Source organism: Misgurnus anguillicaudatus, chromosome 15 (assembly GCF_027580225.2).
Source record: "Misgurnus anguillicaudatus chromosome 15, ASM2758022v2, whole genome shotgun sequence".
Lineage (NCBI taxonomy): Eukaryota > Metazoa > Chordata > Actinopteri > Cypriniformes > Cobitidae > Misgurnus > Misgurnus anguillicaudatus.
In genome coordinates this window covers 33,168,121-33,189,421 of record NC_073351.2, presented here as the reverse complement: position 1 = coordinate 33,189,421, position 21,301 = coordinate 33,168,121, and the positions used below count along the sequence as shown (strand labels likewise).

The 21,301-nt window shown below is 37.4% G+C and overlaps 1 protein-coding gene across 13 annotated transcripts in view; it reads left to right on the top strand.

Annotated features, from left to right (window-relative positions):
* lrch3 (leucine-rich repeats and calponin homology (CH) domain containing 3) overlaps positions 1-21,301 on the top strand; it is a 100,398-nt gene that overhangs the window by 29,295 nt on the left and 49,802 nt on the right. For 3 of the 13 annotated variants that reach the window (XM_073853813.1, XM_073853811.1, XM_073853814.1), the window contains 7 exons: positions 2,781-2,852; positions 3,190-3,223; positions 3,327-3,440; positions 3,779-3,882; positions 4,071-4,208; positions 5,932-6,009; positions 6,315-7,144. The exons of 5 other annotated variants lie outside the window; for them this stretch is intronic. In XM_073853813.1, coding sequence (XP_073709914.1) covers positions 2,781-2,852; positions 3,190-3,223; positions 3,327-3,440; positions 3,779-3,882; positions 4,071-4,208; positions 5,932-6,009; positions 6,315-6,512 — 738 coding nt within the window. In that variant the 3' untranslated portion in view covers positions 6,513-7,144. Of the gene's footprint in view, positions 1-2,780; positions 2,853-3,189; positions 3,224-3,326; positions 3,441-3,778; positions 3,883-4,070; positions 4,209-5,931; positions 6,010-6,314; positions 7,145-12,767; positions 15,680-21,301 lie in introns of those variants that run through there. 5 more of the 13 variants (XM_073853823.1, XM_073853819.1, XM_073853824.1 and 2 more) reach the window with 4 other exon arrangements.

Sequence of the window (21,301 nt, the reverse complement as noted above, 5' to 3'; positions counted from 1 at the left end):
AACCCCAACTGAAAATAGTTTTAAAATTGAAAGAAAAACATGTAGAAACCAATACATAAAATTACATCCTAAACCAAACCCCAAATCTGATACCAAGCAACAATGATTTAAAAATATGAAAAAATAATGAGAAAACAAAATGTTAAATGAAATGAAAAGGAAAGTTGTGCCACCTACAAAAAAACTGTTTATAGAAATTTGTACTGAGTGACACGAAAAAAACATTCGTGCTCAATGAAATTCAGTGTTAGCGATCAGGTTTGATTCATATGTTTTTATTTATGTCAAACTTCAAGAGCCGAACATACTTTCTTTTTGGCGGCCGTGTCGCCCGCGCAAGTGTCAAAAAGTATGACGTGGTCGACGCATACGCAATACAAATCATTTCTTATTCAAATTTTTATGAAAATGATGTCATGCGTACGGTGTACGGTCCTTGTATACCTTCGGCTTTATGTAGCTGAAGCGGTTAATTATTTAAGAACATTTTCCTTAAAGGATTAGTCCATTTTTTTAAAAGAAAAATCCAGATAATTTACTCACCACCATGTCATCCAAAATGTTGATGTCTTTCTTTGTTCAGTCGAGAAGAAATTATGTTTTTTGAGGAAAACATTGCAGGATTTTTCTCATTTTAATGGACTTTAATAGAGCCCAACATTTAATACTTAACTCAACACTTAACAGTTTTTTTCAACAGAGTTTCAAAGGACTATAAACAATCCCAAACGAGGCATAAAGGTCTTATCTAGCAAAACGATTGTCATTTTTGACAATAAAAATAACAAATATACACTTTTAAAGCACAACTTCTCATCATGTAGATCCGGTCGTGATGCGCCAGCTGACCCCACGCAATACGTCATGACGTCAAGAGGTCACAGAGGACGAACGCGAAGTGTGTTGAAAGAGGACCGTTCCTACGTTGTTGTATGTCAACTGATACTAATTAATGTCTTTGTGTCAGTTTATTGTTTACAATGGTCCGCAAATGTGCGTTTTATATATGTAACACGTGACCTCCCTACGTCACTACGCATTTACGTTAGGTCGCGCTAGACCGGACCTAGACGAAAAGTTGTGGTTTAAAAGTACATATTTTTTATTTTTCTTGTCAAAAATGACAATCGTTTCACTAAATAAGACCCTTATGCCTCGTTTGGGATTGTTTATAGTCCTTTGAAACTCAGTTGAAAAAAACTGTTAAGGGTTGAGTTATGTATTTAAATGTTGGGCTCTATTAAAGTCCATTAAAATGACAAAAATCCTGCAATGTTTTCCTCAAAAAACATAATTTCTTCTAGACTGAACAAAGAAAGACATCGGCATTTTGGATGGCGTGGTGGTGGGTAGGTTGTCTGGATTTTTCTTTTGAGAAAATTTAATATTCCTTTAAATCATCCTTTAAATCATTCACAAACATTACTCTGATGCCTTTTTTTAAGACATTCCAAAGGTTAGGTATGTGGTTTACATAAAAAATAATCAACACCCATGGAACATTTCTCAGCCAATCAGAATAAAGCATTCCAACAGCCCATGGTATAGACGGTATCAGCAGTAACAACATAAACAAGCGGCTTTCGTGGGCCACACGTAACTTCCGGTAAACTTCGCTAAGAATAAATAACAACAAAGTACTTTAAACGTAGTTTATTTATATAATGAGCAAAATAAACAACACGTAGATTACCTAGGACACCAAAACATTTGTTATTTTCGACAAGGTATTTGTTCAAGAGTTCAGTTTAGCAACTAGTCAGACTATTAAAAAAACTGAAACAAAAAGTTCGGGCCAGGCGCGTATTGCATCACCCACCGCACGTGCGTCCGATGAAACTATAATCAAAAACCAACATTGTATCTGTATCGTAAAGTTGTATTTATTTGTCTTTTTTTCCTGTTTACTTAATTATATAATTTCTTGAGAACTTCTTAATATTAATTTAACCTTAGGCAAACATTGGTATGCTTTTTGAGAAAAAACGAATTTGTTTCATGCAAATTTCTGAAAATTGCCATCGCAAAAAGTCACGAAATCCCAATCCAATCTCACGGCAAGTCGTGTTATAGTCACGAAATATTTGATTAATTTATTTGTGTTCATGGACACAGTTTTCTGCTTTTTTTGTGCCAAACTCAGCACAAATTTCTATAAATATATTTTGTGTCCGTGGCATGACCTCATTTTATGTATTGTTTTCTCATTGTTTTATCCATTTTTTTACCATTGTCGCTTAGGGTTGGGGTTAAAACGACTTTTTATTACATTTCAGACATCCTAACCCCAACTCTAGCCCCAACTGTTTTAAAATCGGAAGAAAAACATTTAGAAACCAATACATAAAGTTACATCCTAACCTAAATCTAACCCCAAGCAACAATGATTTAAAAAAAAAAATGAGAACACAAAATGTAAAATGACACGAAAAAGAAAGTTGTGCCACTGACATGAAAATCTATTTATAGAAATTTGTACTGAGTGACACGAAAAAGACATTTGTGCTCATGGCACGAAAAATCATGTTTATGAACACACATACTTTAGTTAAGTGTTTTGTGGCTATAACACGACATGCCTTGCGATTAGGTTGGAAATCCTGGAGGGACTGCTTATTTATAGCACTGCACAATCTTGCAATATCTTTGCAGTAATAAATGAGGAATTCTTTGTCTCACACTTTCTTAAACTCTTTATTAGTCTTCTGCTTTCATTATTTAGTATTCTGCTTGATGTTCTGTTTCTTGAAATCTTTTCTGCATATTTCTGTGCTGGTTAGTCTCTCTCTGCTGTTGCACTGGATGGATCTTTGTCTTCTGCTTTAGCTGTCGCCCCCTCCTGTATGCCGCAGGTACTGCACCGCTTGCACTGCACCGCTTGCTGCTTCTATAGTTCATCTGCCAAAACAAAAATGGCTTTATACGCATAATATCAGTAGCAACATCTTTCAAAGATTGAAATTAATGTAAAATCAATGATTGAACTCAAAATGTTAAGATTTAAATCTCATAATTAAATTGAGACTTTAACCTGTATTTTACGGACGGGGTCACATATCTCATTTGTTAGGTGTTTGGGAATTGATATAGATGTAGGTCATCCAGAAGTGTTTTTGTCATAAAGTATACTGATTTGATTTTTCCTTATTTTCTCTCCAATTCTTGCCGAACAAATCCTGTCATCATTAGCAAGGTGAAGATTTTGCCTCGCTGTCTCCCACTGGTATGCTTCTGTTTAAATCATAAACTCTCGCCGTACCTGTGTTTTCCTTGTCAAACCCTCACCTCGTGCAACGTTGTAACTCAAGTTCCTGTCTGTTCCACAGCCGTTCAATCCCCCAGTTACCCCAGCCCTACTGCCCCGTCCCCTTCGCGCAGCTCCATCCAACGACCTGAGAGTTACCTATTTCGTCTGAGTCAGCGAGAGGAGAAGAAAAAAGGTATGTTTACCTGTCACAGAGCGTTGCTGCATTCTGATTTGTTTGGGTGTTAGGGATGTCACTTTGGGTGATTAAACACATAAATGTGTGTCACTGCAGGATGGTGATCAGATCAGTGTTTATACCAAGTTAAAAGCAGTACAAATGGCCAGATGAATCTGTAGGCAATCACAGAATTTAATTTCAATATTTATTTATACAGTTCTTTCACTGCACATTTCAGCACTGCAGACTATTGAGTTTTATTATGTGCTTGTGCTTAGCATGTTATGCATGCTTATTGAGTAATTAAGTACTGACATTTTTATCACTTATCACAAATTCAATGTTGTTGTTAGCAGGAGAATCAAGCGTGCAGAGGGCGGAGCCTGTGGAAACCACACCCACACAGAGCCCAGCCCCAACAGGAGAGGAGGCGGAACTGATTGAACAACTGAGAAGGGTGTGTCTTTAAAAACACTACAAGACCCTCCTCTTTCTTTCATCTTGACACTATAAATAAGCTTATTTGCATTAAAAAAACTATTTATTCAGTTTATTTAATTTCTGAATAATAATAATGAACAGGGATAATTGTATTGTTTGACTGATGTGGTCTCGGCCGTTTCTCATTTTGTAATTTTTTTGTAGAATATCGAATGTCGACTCAAGGTGTCTCTGCCCAGTGATCTTGGGGCAGCTCTGACTGATGGTGTTGTGTTGTGCCATCTGGCCAATCACGTGCGTCCTCGGTCCATACCCAGCATCCATGTACCCTCACCAGCAGTGGTGTGTGAATCTTGTCATGTTATTCTGTAGGGCTGCAACAATTTATCAAATAAGGACAATGATTATTAATAAAAAATGTATTTGTTTAAAGGAAAACACCACCGTTTTTCAATATTTTACTATGTTCTTACCTCAACTTAGATAAATTATACATATCTATCTTTTTTCAATGCGTGGGTGTAGATGTGGGTGTTTTTCAATGCGCCGTCGGCGTATGAATGAATGAATGAGTGAATAGGGGAATGTAAGAGGCTGTTTACACTTGGCAATAAAATGCGTTTTCGGCGATCCGATCACAAGTGTTGACGTTAATGCCAGGTGTAAACGGTGTTCAAAACGTTTTGAACGCGTCCACTTTCGACCACTTTCAACCACATTCAGAGGTAGTCGAAACCACTTTCCATCGGATTGCTTTTGTAGTGTAAACACACATATGGTTGAATGTGTTCGAACAGCCACACGCGACCGCCTTCTCTCCGCCCATTTATCTAATCTGAGGTACTAAACACTAAGTTTTACGTCTTTTCTGACGTGAATAGCACTATTTTTAGCCTCATTGATAAAACTAAAGCTGCTGATCTCCATAGTTTCATTTTGAAAGCGTGTGAAAATTGCGCGATCCTATTTCATCAATTGCGCTGAAAATTCAAAGAACGCTCTAACATATAAATGTACAAAACACGGTGCATCATGTTTACTTGCGTTTGAATGACAGCAGAGAGACTCGGCCATCGTCTCACAGACCACCCCTCACAGTATTCAAGACAGAAGCGGTCGAAAGTGGATTTAAATACCAGGTGTAAACATAATGTGTCTCTCTCGTCCACTTGTAATCCGATCGATGAAAACACATCCTAATACCAAGTGTAAACATCCCCTGAGACAATATGTAAAGCGCATTGGATGGCCATTGGTTTATGAAAGCGCTATATAAATGCAGTCCATTTACCATTTTACCATTTTTACCATTGATGAGCCTGCAAAAGGTAACATTTTTTTAATTGACAAAGCGTATTAAAGCTTGGCGCTCATGCATGAGATGATGTAAATAAAAGATTCAAGACCTGCACGTAGCGATCAAACACATCTGTTTAGTGCATGTTTACATAGAAAAGCAATGGAAAAGCTGCGCAGTGGAATGAAAAAACGCGTTTGCTTTTAGCGGCTTTGCTAAACAAACTTGCACTGTGGGATTTGAAGTATGTTCCACATGTAAAACAAGCCTACTGTTAAAGGATTACTCCATTTTGATAAAAAAACCCTGATAATTTACTCACCCCCATGTCATCTAAGATGTTTATGTCTTTCTTTATTCAGTCGAGAAGAATTTTTTTTTATGGATTTTTCTCCATATAGTGGACTTTATTGGACCTCAACAGTTTCAGTGCAGTTAAAAATTGCAGTTTCATATTTGCAAAAAAAGTACTTTTAAATCACAATTTCTCGTCTCGCACTAGCCGTGTGAAGCGCCAGCGCAATATATTACGTAATCACTACGAAAGGTCACGCGTTAACATATGTGAAACGCACACTTGTGCACCATTTTTAACAATAAACTGTAACGAAATGGTTCGTTATGAATATGTGTACTGTTACTATTTTCATGAACAATTATTATCATTTTATTGATTAGTTGTTGCAGCCCTATTATTCTGTAGATAGCAGCATTTATTTTGTTTCTGTGTGCATATAAATATATATGTTTCTGTTTTTTTGTCCCCAGCCCAAACTGACGATGGCCAAGTGTCGACGGAACGTAGAAAATTTCCTAGAGGCGTGTCGCAGAATTGGAGTCCCTCAGGTACCTACCTCTGTAATTGAATCTCCAAGCTATTCCCCACATTATCTCAAGCAAAGTCTTTAATTAACCTAGTTTAAAAAATAACTAGAACTAACTTTAACAAAATGGGTTGTGTATTGTTTCATGTTGACTTGAAACTTTCTTCCGTTTAACGCCTCCGTGATTAATAGCTAACACCACTAACACTTTCTCTCTCTCTCCTCTCCCCTGTCCTATTCACTTTGTAAAACACCCCACATCCCATCAACCCCTCATTCAACCGCTCATTTCGTGTTCCTCCCTGCTTTTCCCGCCTCTGCGGACAGGATAGTTTGTGTTCAGCAGGAGATGTGTTGAAAGGGGAGGTCATGTGTGTTTTCAGGCTGGTTGAAGCTTTGCTCTCCCTGGCTCCGCCCACCCTTCAATCTGGCCCTTCTTCCCAGCTGGCTGGTTTTGCCCTCTTCTACCTGTCAATCATGTCGCTGCTGTGTGCTCTCTACTGCCACCTGGTGCCAAGCGTGTAAATTGTACTTACAGATTACTGCTTTAAAGCAGACGACTGTTTGTGTGCCAGCGTGTGTGATTTTTCACAATAGCCAGTGTTTATACACACGGATATTTATAGTGTTTCCTACGTTGAGCAAAATTTTTGTCTTTATTGAGCATCACATTAAGTAACTTGCTACTAACCTAATAGTCTCAGTAATTTTCATTAACAGCACGGTTTTTATGTTAAAAACATAAATATTACGTTAAAAACGCAATTGTAGATGTCAACATGTTAATTTGAGATTGAGGGCTCATCCAAATCTTTTTCAATCCAAACCTTTTTGTAATACTTATTAGTAGTCATGATAATGGTTACTGTGTGTTAGAGGTCTTCTCGGGTCCAAAGAAATGTAACCGACCCAAAATGACCCGAATCACTTTTTTAATAATTTTTTTTGGGCCATTTTCCCTTTATTTGATAGACAGTAATTAAGAGACAACAGGAAAGTACAGGGTGGAGAGAGGGGTATGGGATCGGCAAAGGACCTCAAGCCAGGATTCAAACTCGGGTCGCCGGAAGTCGTCGGAGCATTGTCCACTACACCATTGGCTCTGACGACCCAAATCACTTTTTACCCGAATCTGATGTGCATAAATCATGTTTTTTTTAAGAAAGCCTCGATCCGAGACAAACCAGAGAAAATAAGAGTAGAGTCTGACCCGAACCAGTGGCATTTTTTTTACCCGAATGTAAACGGCACTGATGTGTGTCCGTGTGCCTTGCATCCAATTTGGCTTGTTGCTCCATTTATTTTTCGTAGTTGGACGCTTGAACATTTGAGTTCACTCGCTTCATTCTCGCGTGAAAGCTGCACGTGAAATTCTAGTCATTTGAAAATTAACACGGAAATTCGCTTCACGGAAGAGCTTCTGCGACTCCGCTGAGACTCCGCCACTCTGCTCACTTCCTGTAATCACGTCACTATTACAGCAAGGTCCTGATTGGTTAACGTGGTGCGGAAATCCGCCGAAGTTCAGATTTTTGAACTTGCACGTTTTCCGCGGCAACGCTCAATTCGCAGGGAACACGCCGCGCCTTCCGCGCCGCAGGATGCCTAATCGCATCTTTGCATTGACTTAACATGTAAATCATCCGCGTTTGCCGCCTCTACCACGGCTGGGATACACGCAACATGAACGAAAATTAACCTATCGCCAGCCACAAGATGTCACAAGCGCTCTTCTCAAACAGAGGAGGGGTTGGAAAAGGACTTGATGCACACATGCGAGAGAGTTCGGGTTGTCTCGTGTCCGTTTGGCAAAAACACATTCATTTTAAACTAATCGAGACCCAAAGTTGCTATTATTATATCCAAGGTACAAAATTTAGACCCGAACCCATCTGGTCTCAGGTGGACCCTCAGGTTTTTGGATCTAAGTGTGCCCGTGAAGACCTCTACTGTGTGTATTATTGTCTTTAGGTACATGTAAGTGCCCCGGCAATAAGGTTTGACCACATTTTTACATTATTTCTTAAAAGACGGGGCTGAATCAAATCAAAATAAAAAAAATTAATGAAAAGCACAAACATTCAGCCTTAAAAAAAGATGAGAACGAAGTTGCCTGTCTGCTAAACAACCCTTTATTGTGCATCAGTAATTCTGCAAAGGAAAATTGCATTTCAAATTGAAATTTTTTTTTTACTTGACGGTTTCAGTTAATAGGGCTGCACGTTATTGAGGGAAAATGCGATATTCGTTACATTGCTAAATGATACGGTATGCAATACGATAATAAGGTCGTAAAACATATTTAATATATTCTGGGAAAAGATATCATCACTCTCTCTGCTATCTGCATCGACCTAAAACTTTAGGTAAAACTAAAAAAAAACTAAAATAGTTTAGTAAAACTAAACTATAGGTAACTTTAAAGTATTAACATAATTCAGTTATTGCAAACCATTTGCGGTATTTCCCGATATATCTTGTAGCCCCGTTGGTGAATTAACTGTACATTTTTGAGGGAATTGAGATAATGTGAAGGACGCCAAACCATAAACTCTCCCTTTGTGCCTTAATGTATGAATGTCCATGTCTTCCACCTCGTAGTTAATCATCATCTCGCTAACAGCACTAAACTCTAGAGTTATCAAGCATGCCAACCAATCTCTCAATCCAACACAGTTTATTTAGTTTTGAAGCAACAAACACATAAATCATAACACATATAGGAAAATACAGTTTAGCGCAGTATGGATGTATGTGTCTGTCAGATGTGCGTGTCATGATGTCTGATTTTCCTACAAGCCTGACTGTTGTCCTCTGCTTTTCTACAATAAAATCTAACCTTCTGTTGTTAGTTTGAGCCTCTTTCTTCTTTCTTACGTTCAAGCATTTTCTCACTACCCTAAATTAAATCGGTGTTTCTCTGGTTGACGTTTGTGTCTCACAGTAATAAGTGGGTGATTCTCACGAAAACTTGGTTTTAAACATGTCAAGCATGAAAATGTAAAAATTGCTTAAATTTACTTTTTTTCCCACCAGACATTGAAAAACAAAGTCTGGAGTAAATGGGAACATTAATTTAAAAACTTTTACTTATCATTTAACACTTTTTGTAACATAATTTAAAAAATTAGTCCTAAAAATCTCATTACCGCAACAGTCAGAAAACATCAACACTGACATATTTTCAAAATGACATGACAAACCTGAAAGAACATAATTTAGAGATTCTGCACATGCATTTAAAATCAAAGTATTATGCTTCTATTAATTAAATTAACATTTAAAAAGCATCAGTTGCGGTAATGATAATCAAAATGCCGTGTAAGCATTCTGACAAGACAATATTTCAAATTAACTGTAAAAAAAATGATCTTACCTGGTAGCCATCTTGAAGTAACTGGTCCATGTGCTTGGTCACTCAAAATCAAACTTTATTAAAATTCTGTATGTGTGCTTAAACTGTTCTCAAAAAGTGTTGCGGAGGATGAGAACATCAGGCATGGACACATCATTTTCCTAATTTTTCTTCATTATTATTATACATGAATGTTCAGTAAATATTTTTTCTGTCATCTAAAGTAGTCTAGCAAAACATCCATTTCTTTTTTTTCTTAATATTTTTGTGTTAATTTGATTAAATTACAACATAACGCATGTTCAAACACAGCCGGACACATTGCGGTAATGAGAATTTCAGCAGAAAATGAGATAAAATTTCCAATTATAAATTCTTATGTTGAAATCACACATTGTGCAAGGTAGAACACAGTATTGTGTTAATTCTGCTGCTTTTTAATGTTACTATATTACACATTTTAAAGCTAAAATCATTAGTGCCGTGGTGTTTCAATGGTTTCGTGAGAATCACCCAAATAGGATCAGAATTGGCAAACCGCTCAGACATCGGTGCTTTCCACAGTGGAACGGTCCCTGTTTACTTAATAAACATTTTTGTGTTATGTATGATTTGTCATTTAAAAAAAAATTCAAGTGAAAATGTCTTTAACTCTGTCCCCGGAATTGACGGAATTTTCTCTCGTCAATTAAGAGAAAATGCTTCCCTTCCAATGACGAGTTTTTCAAGGCCCTGGGAAGTTTTTGAAAATATACATAGATAGATACAGGTCATTGAAAGTGCTTGAATCTATTTTATGCAAGAAGTTTTCTGGAATTTTTTTTTATTATTCCCTGTGTAGTGTAGGATAATATCATAAAAATATCAAAGACTTTTTAAGCACACGTGCTAAACTGTTCGCTTTAAATGCTTAAATCTTCTGTATGCGAATGTTGATTCATACCAAAATGCTTTAACACATGAAAACGTCTCGGGTTAACTGTTGTTCCTTAAGAAGGGAACGAGACGCTGCGTCTCTCTTGCCATACTTCCTGCGTCCCTGTAACACCGTCTTTGGCAATATTTCAGATACCGATATACTTCCTGGCTCCCGCGTCACCCTGTCTTTGTCGTTAAGCTTCACCATTGGTTGAATTTGATATACACATTCAGATGCACTTACCCCTGGAGGTATCCCCAAAGTGTCACTGCAGTGACGCAGGGTGAGTTCCCTCGAAAGGGAACTGTAACAATGCATCTTAAAAGTAGTTTAGTCCTTGAATTTGAGGGTATTGGACCTGGAAAGTCCTTGAAAGGTCCTTGAATTTGAAGTTAACTAAGGTGTGGGAACCCTGATGTTGCGTGCAATTCCCTATAGAATATATTAAATATTTGGAAATATATATTTTATTAGCTTCTTTGATAAGGTTATGTCTATTTTAATAGTCGCGGGTGTGGGCGGGTTGTAAAAATAGATACAGTGGTGCGGGCGGGTTGGGGTGGGCCAAATATTTCATAAAAGCAGGACCCGCGGGTTGGAAAAAAACAGCCCCATGCATCACTAATATTGGATGTTTATATATTTAAAGAAGAAGTAATGCAAGGCATAAAACTTTTATGAAAATCATAAAAAATGCTGGCGCTGGCTGGCAACTTTTTTTAAACACAGGCGGTGAAAGAGTTCAAACAGGGAGGCACCGATATATCGGCTTATAATCTGTATCGGCTTATAATCTGTATCGGCATAACAGCGTTTTTCCCACTATCGGACATCGGACAATTGTTTAAAGCCGATGATCAGGGCAGATTATATCCTGGCAATCAAAAGGAGCAGAAAACGCATCAGAACTCACAGTGTGTGATTATTTGGGTGATGATTTGGGTCACAATGACAACAGAATTGTAGTTTGTACTCACAGAGGATTTTATGACTATAAAAAGCTAAGTAATCTGTATCTATCGGTATCTGTATGATGTTATTTCCAAATATTTAACTCATTCGCCGCCAGCCTTTTTGAGAAAAGTTGCCCACCTGCATTTTTGTGATTTTAACAAAATTTTCACAAAATTCCTTGCAGGAAAAATAATTTTCTATAAATATATAAACATACAAATTATATCAAATTAAAGAACACACCCTCTGCTTTCAAACAAACAATTAACAAACAAACAAACGTTTCATTATATATTTACTTTTTCTACTTAATTTAACTACTGAAATATGGATATTTCTCTTCAAAAATACAACATTTTGAGCAAAAAGCTTAAAAAATTGCGTTTTTGTAAAGGAATTTATGTTAGAGATCAGACTCAGAATGACTATCAAACATAAAGGCAGTTAAAATAAATCATTAACTCTTTTTAACTTCCGTTTTTGATACATTCGATTTGGCGCCATCTGGTGGATAAAAGCGGTATTACACTTTAACTTTGAAATTCGTCCAAAAAGGCATATTTATTAGTTAAATATGAACTCATAAATGACGAGATAACTCGTCAATGGCGGTGAATGAGTTAAATATCAGCACTGACACTTTGTATCGGTGCATCCCCAACTTTATAATCTTCCACCAAAATCTAGGCCTTGTATTGGTTGTTGATGTGAGTGCAGTTTGATGTTGATTTTTAACAAACAGGGTTTATCATCAGAAGGTTGCTAGTTTGAGCCCTATAAGAAACAATAACCCTAATAAATTAGATCTTTGTCCCTGTTACAAGTTTGTGGCATCGCTCTGTATCAACATCGACAACACAGAAGGTTTTAGATTGGGGTCTCGGAGGTCCGCAGAAAACTTTAGAGAAAAAAATACAAAATAGTTTACCATTTATTTATTAGTTTATCTCTCAGTTCTGACTTCCAGAATTGTTTAAATTTGCTTTGTATCTTTCTAGTATATGTTGTCATTATTATAGTTTGCTCAGTAAGGCAGTATTCCTTGAAAAGCTGCTATGAAACAAAATGCAATGTCCGTCCGTACAAATAAATTTAGCAGCACAAATAAATGTTTCACTTCAGCCAATTATATTTGTTATACATAAAAAATATATAAATATATTTTAGGTAGGGGCCCCTCGTTAAATATTCATCATATTTGGGGTCCTTGGCATCAAACCCCTGTTGACAGGGTTTCGCTTGTTCCTGTTGTTTGATTGACCGTCAGTCTGATCTCTCAGCTGTGTCTGAATGATACCTGTCCAACCTTCATCCTTCTTTATGTTTTCCAGAGTTCACGATGTCTGATTTAAACTCATGCTTTGCTTTTATCTGATTTAGTTTTGCATTGTCTTCATTTTTAAGTTGCTTCATTTTAAACATTGCATTTTTAAGTTATTTTTCTTATAATTTGTTTTTTCATTGACATGTCATTTCTTTCCCCCATCCTTTTTTGTTTCGCCCTCCGTGTGTGTGTGTGTGTGTGTGTGTGTGTGTGTGTGTGTGGTCACAGAGTCAGCTGTGTCTGCCTCTCCACATCCTGGAAGAGAGAGGTTTATCCGAGGTGACCGGGACCGTTCGTGCTCTCTTGGATTTGGCTCCTCCAAAGAACACACCCTCGCCCAACACGACCCCAACCAGTACCAGCACTGTCTCCCCACTCGCTCTGTGAGATTGACACTCAGACTGACCAGTTAACAGATGAAAGCTCCTCCCATCCTCCTATAATCCTATACATTTTAATGACACCTTTCTTTCATAGAAAGACCTTTGAACGGTTCTTTAACGGTAACACTCCTAAACAAACACACTAACCTGGTCTGTGAATACACAACAGCGCTCAGATGACCGCAGGAGATAAACAAACTGAACAGAGACTTCTTTTAACAGTTATTTTACACTTTCATATCTCTTATCTATTATGGGTGGTGTTTAATTTTTAGTTTTTTGTATTATTATTGTTGTTATTATTATGAATATTATTATTATCACAAACTCTCAGGTGATGTGGGTATGAGGCCAAACGCAGCCCTGTCAATGTCTGGCACATATTACATCACAAAATGAAAAAAATGCTGTTTTTTACAAAACCCATACGATTTGTAATATAAAATGTAAATGCAATCTTAATGATCCTAATTTTGGAAATTTGTACCCAGACATTTTCATGAGATTACTCAATTATCTGAGAGTTAATTTAAAATAAAACGGTTAAGAACTTGTTTGTCCAACTCATGTTTCACCCCAAAATCAAATTGGAAATCAGAAATAATGTTTTGATGAAATAAGACCACTGAGATTTATTTTCAGGATAATGTAGCACAATTCCTCCCTCGATTGTGTAATTCATTACATGTTTTTCTTTTTGTAGTAAAATAGTTTATTTAAATTACAACTTTTTTAAGCATCATAGTAGTATCAGCATTGCATTGCATGCAAAATATGTTTTCTATCTATTAATTTTGGGGTGAAATGTGATCAGGACGTTTCTGTTAGATTTATACATATAAATATTAGATCAAGAAAACGGCATGTATGTGACTGAATTACACTAAATAGATTAATGCATGAGGGATACAGACCTGAGATCTGCTCAGCGTTCATGTCTACTTCACAGGAGACAAGCTGGACTTTTATTATGTAGCCACAGGGTTGTGTTGTAATGGACACTATTAGTGCAACAAAACTATTAAAACTTTAAAAGTGAGCTCAAGACTTTATCGACCATGTAAAATGAAGAGGTATATTAGCAAAGTTTAGCATGATGGGCACAATTTTGTAACTAATATATGTAAAAAAAGTTTGAAAGAGAAACACAGTGAATTATTGAATGCAACACTTATATTTTGTATTGCTTTGGGTTTGCAGTCTGTGTGTCACTAAGCTGATGTTGATAGATGGTAAATATGAGCAAACACTAGGGTATTGCTGTTTTTTGTTACAGTTCTTGCATGCAGGGGATTTTGGGTGTTGTTGGGGGCAGAAATGGGGCGCTGTTTTTATTTTAAATGTTAAAATTGCCTCCTCTGCATGGCTTGCTTATGTTTTGTATGCCAATACGACACTTATTTCCTCCATGGCCCAGAGCTGGATTTGTGCCTTGAGTCTGAGACCCACAGACATTATTCACTGTTTTAAACTGTGCCACACGCTGTTAGTTTTCAGATGAATCTGGCATGCCAATCTGAACTTCCAGCCGTGTTTGGTTTTTATTCTCAAGCCGAGCATACAACGGTAATTTTCACAAAAACTACACTGCAAAAAATAATATGTAATTTACTTAAAAAATATAGTGCATCATTTTTGCATCCACACTTTTAGTACGTTTTACTTGAAATTTTAAATAAATTGCTTAAAATTCCATTTAATACTTACTTAAAAAATGGATGCAAAAATGATGCACTATATTTTTAAGTAAATCCTTTATTATTTTTTTAGTGTAGCTGGGTCAAAATCCATTTGGAGAGTTTTGCATTGTGAGTCTATTTAATGATAAATAAACATGTTTGCCTCCCTTATTCCTATCGTTCAAAAATAAATTCTCATTACAGTAATGCAAGAAAATATATATTGTAAATTATTTATTTGTTATTTCTAGAATTTTGCTCATTTAAATTAAATGTGACCATTGTATTGCTGTCTTTTTTTGCAATGCATTAAAATATTACAGTGATGAGAATTATGCAAAAAACAAAAACGTCCAACGTGCATATTAGTAATGTGAATTTGGGAGGAAATATGTTTGATTGTCATAAATATAAATGCAATGTTAATGGTTCTTAAAAAAGCTCATTATTTTAATTTTGTGTTTGGGGTAAAAATTATGTGCGTATATTTTTCAAGTTCATGCTGTTTTATTTTCTCTGGTTTGTAAGAAAATTCAGCAGCATTTATAACAACAAACCACCTCGTCCTTATCATCTTTATTGAGACTGAAAAAAGAATAAAAGGCAAAGATTGAGAGTTGAAAAGATTGGAAAACCGAATCATTAAATTGACTTTTTTGAAAATTTTTAAACAGGAAGTTAAAAGAGGATGAAAAATATATTATTACAACAAAGTTTTGTATAGATATGTTTAGTATGTTTGTTTTTCTCTTTATAAAATAAAGATCTTCGACTATAGGGTGTTTCCCCCAGCAGAAACCATGTGTTTCGTTCTGCAGGGTATGTCTCTGCGTGTCTGTACAGTAAATAAATACATTCCATACGTTTACAAGTATGTACCATAATACAAGAGGACTGTACGCCTTCAGACAGACGAAACGTTTGCCCTTTTTAGATTTTACTATTTTCACTGCATTTTTGAAAACTTCACAGCAACACTTTTACTGTAATGTTTTTACGTTAGTAAAAGATGGAAGTATTTTCTGGTATGAATATTTGGATTTATTGTGAAATGCATAATAAAAATTGTTCCCATGTCTGCAGTGTTATTGTTTATTATTTTCTTCAGTGACCTCATTATGTCTGGTCATGCACCGTTTCTTGTATCTGAGTTTTTGGCTTTTCTTCTGGCCAGTGAGTGTGTAGTTAAGCAACCAGATTGGGAAAGTAAATAAAGAGATGAACCATGTCAACTGGTTATTGTTGTAAGCAGACCAGCTAAACCACGTATTAGGTTGCGTGATAAGCTGAAGCCTGTACAAAAACCATAACACCTTAACCTAGTTAATGTTTTTAAATGGTCTAAAGCTAAACACCAGCCTGGGGCACCGCTAGCAATTTTTGGCCGTATGAAAGGGGATAAAGTTGGGCTCTCTACCACACCCATGTGACTACTACAAAAATGATCTTTGGGGGGCCCCACCTGTGACCCTTGACACCAGCAAAACCAGGATTAAACAATGTGCTCTTCTGCTCATTCAATGTGGGGGATTGAGCTTCTGTTGAGATGAATGTTCACTGTCAACTAAATATTTAGATATTTCTTGGTGTTTATTTTTATAACAAATATAGCTACAAATTTTTGTCAAGCTCTAGAATATTTCATTGGGTGGAAACTAGAAGATGGAGGGGGCACTGCTCCAGTGTAACAACTTTATCCATTATAGGCTAATGCTACGGATTGGGATCAACTTTATGCACATGGCAACGTGTGGATCAACACATGCTGTCTGAAATAGCTCCCTATACCCTTAAATATTGAGTGATTGAGGGGACAGACATTTTGTAGTGGTGTCCTAGATTATAGTGGACATTAACAAAAGGGTACAACCGATGATGTACACTTAACTGCAAGCCGGTACTTTAAGGCGCGTGCCAAGTGCACTCCCGCGTCTCGACACAAGATGGCGCCCAATGTCCGCGCTCGATTTCATTCACTCATTCAAAAGACAGGGGTGCATCCCAATTCAGGAGCCGTTTCTCAATGTCAAGGAAGGATCCTCGGAAGCTAGAATTTCGAGGATGCTACGTCATCGACGTCCGTCGAAGGACTGTTCCAATGGATCCTTGAAACTTCAGCCAAGGACTGAGTCCCTCGCTCGAGAAATATCCCATATACAGGAAAGGATGCAAATTTGTATCCTTCGCGCTCTTCACGCGCTGAAATCACCCACAATCCTATGCGCGCAGCACCGAAAGCACACCTTTCAATCACGCAATGACGTAATGACGTGCACTTGCTAGCCTGTTCCATTTAACGTGTTCTCCGAATGCTTAAAAGGAGCCTCGCTTAGCCTCTAAAGGAAGTGACTTGAAAGGACTAGTCCTGCCAAGGAAGTATCCTTGACATTGAGAAACGGCTAGGGACTGCGTCCTTCGCAGGCCGTATTTGAAGGCCAATGACGTCACCGGGCCGCGACGAAGGCTGTCCCAATTCGAAGGCTCCTTCACATGCAGCCTCCAAATGGATCCTTCAAGCCCTTGCCAAGATTCAATGCACGTCTGTGACGTCTGGGTATTTTAAAATAAACATTCATAACTAGGCTATAGTTACATTTAAGTGTATATTTAGCAAATTAAAGGTCCTTGCTAATATTTTACTATTAGGCCTATAAATGATGTTTTAGTGAGATGAATTAATTGTATTGCTGCAATTGTGCATGCCTTTACTTTTGTATTTTTAAGTTTGGCTGTTGGGTAGTTGAATCTGTATCAATGCGTCATATTACATTTTTTTTAATATCAGGCTCCATATTTATTTGTAAAAGTCTGAAAAGTCGCTGTCCCAATTCGGAGGCTGCTTAAAATGAAGCCTCAAAATGCGTCCTTATTTTCCGCTGTGGTAAGATAGAACGAATATATATTTATTTTTTTATATTTATTTTTAATATATATACTTTTTTATATATAAACAGTTAAACCTTTGCTAAATAAATGTGTGAAAAAAAATTCTTGTCACTTTTTTAGTATTATAAGTTATGTTTTGTATTAATATTATTTGATGTATGTTACGTACATTTCTATGGTTGATTAATTTAATATACGGTTTAGTTTAATCTACATCAACGTGTCACATTGTCTAAAATAAAATGAATATTTTTCTGGTCATTATTTAATTTAATAATTTAGAAATGTCTTCGCTGTGTCCCGCTGACAGGCACGTGGGCGCGTACAGCAGGGGCACGTTCAATCTCACACCGGTGCGCAACGTTTTGCTACGGTTTCCGGGTTGAACGACATGTTTCCTTTAAACGGTGTGCAACGGAATGCAACAGGTTTTAGAAGCGTTTTTTCTTGTTTGGTGGGTGTGTCAGAAATGTCGGCCCAATCAGCGGCAAGATGTACAAAACCACGCGATAGTAAAGAGACAGCTCGCTCAATGGGTTCAAGTTGGAATGTTGTCTTTCATTCTGGACACCAAGGTCAGTGACTGTAACATCGAGGGTATTTTACAGTATTAAACACACATTTATAACGATTTCATCAGGCTTCAGAAACATTTAAAAAGGACACAACGAATGGCCTCTCAGCTACCGTAGTTGCAACTCTTGCGTCATCACAACAGGGCGTTCAACACATCACCGTTTCTGTTTAATAAACGTTGTTCAACGTTGTGCAACGTTTTGTCGGGGCTGAACGCAACCCAGGTGACGCAATTTATGAGATGGTCCTCACCATCATGCTCACCATACGCACAACCGGCGCAACGTCATAGATTGTCTCTGAACAGGTTCACGCCCACTTTTGGGGGAAATCGCACTAGACGTTCCATTGACTTCCATTCAAAATAGCGGAACAAAGCAACGTTCGTACACAGCCGGCAGGCGTAAATAACTTATGAAATCACTCAGATTAAACACGTTGAGTAATTATCTGTCCACCCTGCCGGCCACAGAGCGCGAAAGATACATCAACACATCCAATCTGGCCAACACAAAAACATGTCTCCTTCATTCTCCCAGCATCAAATTTGTGTAACAACGCTCCCTATTGGCCAGAGGTGTCTTACCCGGACATTAAACACGTACCTCATCAAGTCAACAGGGAAGCAAGTGAATGATTTTACTTCGTATTTGAAAGTTACTTCGTATTTATTTATTATGTCTTTATATTTAGAGTAATGAGTGCACTTTTCCATCCAGCCATACAACTAACTGGCTTAACGATATTTCCAGCAATCACTGGATGGCGTTGTTACACAGATTTGACGCTGTGAGAATGAAGGAGACATGTTTTTGTATTGACCAAGTTGAATGTGTTGATGTATCTTTCGCGCTCTATGGCGGGCAGGATGGACAGATGGATGCTCGACGTGTTTGATCTGAGTGATTTCGTGGGTTGTTTGCGCCTGCCGGCTGTGTAGAAACGTTGCTTTGTTGCGCTATTTTGAATGGAAGCCAATGGAGGCGCTGCTTTTTTAACCCCCGAAAAGGGGCGGTGACGAAATTTACAGTCAAGTTCCCGGATGTGCCGGTAGTCCGTATGGTCCTCACTGCAGAAAATGAGATCCAGGGGGCGGGGATGGATCTAGATCCAACTCCTCCCACTTTATTTTTGTCCCGCCAAATGAACCAGTATATTTGCGTTGTTGCAGCCCGCAATTAGTTGCAACCCGTGATCGAAACGTTTGCTCTTATACGGACTACCGGCACATCCGGGAACTTGACTGTAAATTTCGTCACCGCCCCTTTTCGGGGGTTAAAAAAGCAGCGCCTCCATTGGCTTCCATTCAAAACAGCGCAACAAAGCAACGTTCCCACACAGCCGGCAGGCGCAAACAACCCACGAAATCACTCAGACCAAACATGTCGAGTATTTATCTGTCCATCCTGCCTGCCATAGAGCGCGAAAGATACATTAACACATTTAATTTGGTCAATATAAAAACATGTCCCTTTCATTCTCACAGCGTCAAATTTGTGTAACAACGCCATCCAGTGATTGCTGGAAATATCGCTAAGCCAGTTAGTTGTATGGCTGGATGGAAAAGTGCACTCATTACTCTAAATATAAAGACATAATAAATAAATACGAAGTAACTTTCAAATACGAAGTAAAATCATTCACTTGCTTCCCTGTTGACTTGATGAGGTACGTGTTTAATGTCCGGGTAAGACACCTCTGGCCAATAGGGAGCGTTGTTACACAAATTTGATGCTGGGAGAATGAAAGAGACATGTTTTTATATTGACCAAATTAAATGTGTTAATGTATCTTTCGCGCTCTATGGCCGGCAGGGTGGACAGATAATTACTCAACGTGTTTAATCTGAGTGATTTCATAAGTTATTTACGCCTGCCGGCTGTGTACGAACGTTGCTTTGTTCCGCTATTTTGAATGGAAGTCAATGGAACGTCTAGTGCGATTTCCCCCAAAAGTGGGCGTGAACCTGTTCAGAGACAATCTATGACGTTGCGCCGGTTGTGCGTATCTATTTAAGTGTACGTTTGATTAATAATATAGTCGAGAAATATTCATAATTAAGAAAGTATTGCCGACAGTGTGATATCACTGAAGGGATTTATTTGTACATTATCCCACTTATTACATAGCTATTCCTATACGAGTAAATATAAAAACAAATTTATTTGCTATATTTTATTAGCAAATTAAAAAAAAGTAAACCATCTACGATGGAAACCTGTTTCCTATGTTAAGCAAAGACGCGTTAAAACAAGTTCAAAGTCCCTACAAGATAAACATTCATTTTAATAATTTCTAAATAACATGCCATAACAATTTTAATAATTATGCCTATTTATGCTATATCCATTCATAGGTCTTAAACTGCATGTGGTACGATTACTCGTAGTAGGCTTACCCGAAATGTTTTACTCCAACACACTATAGACAAAACTTACATTTCACCCTAAAGGCACTACTTTTATTGTAATCATAAAATTGATGACAATGACCAGAAGCACACAGCCAGAATAACCAATGTGTTCGACATATGCATCTCGGACGGCTTGGGGGTGAGTAAAACATGGATTTAATATCATTTTTGGCCAAAATATCTCTTTAAGAAGTGACACAAACCACATTTTTTGTGATTTTAATTTTACATTTTTATCAAACTACTTGAGACTTATTGCTTCATGTTTACATTATTTATTTTGTGAAACATTAACATTTTTATCATTTTTTTAATAAAATGATTGTGCATTGAATTATTTTTTAATATTAAAATATATTTAAACTGCTATAAAATGTCTTCTGTTTAATATTTTCACCTCCAGCAGCGATGACAAAACTCAATTTGTCTCATTTAAAACAAGACCCAAGATTAGGCTTCTGTCTAGACCAAAAAAATGACAGAGTTATATTTATTTTTAATTAAGAGGTTAAATCTGCAGATTTTTGGGGTTTATCTGCGTGCGTGGAATATGGAAAGGCCTGCTTTTTATCCAGACCTTGACGCTTTGTATGGTGCAGCGCAGACCGTGCCCTTATGACGTCAGAGTACCGCGAGAGAAATGGTAAAGGCGGACCATTTTGTAACATTTCGACATACTCTCGCGGTACTCTGATGTCACAACGGTCTGACAACGGTCGGAACGGTCTGCGCAGCCCCTTTGATTCTTTACGGTAAAATACAAGCAACATGAGAAGTGGTGAGGTGGTTCTTCTCAGTAGAAAGTAAAGGTACGCTTGAAACCCT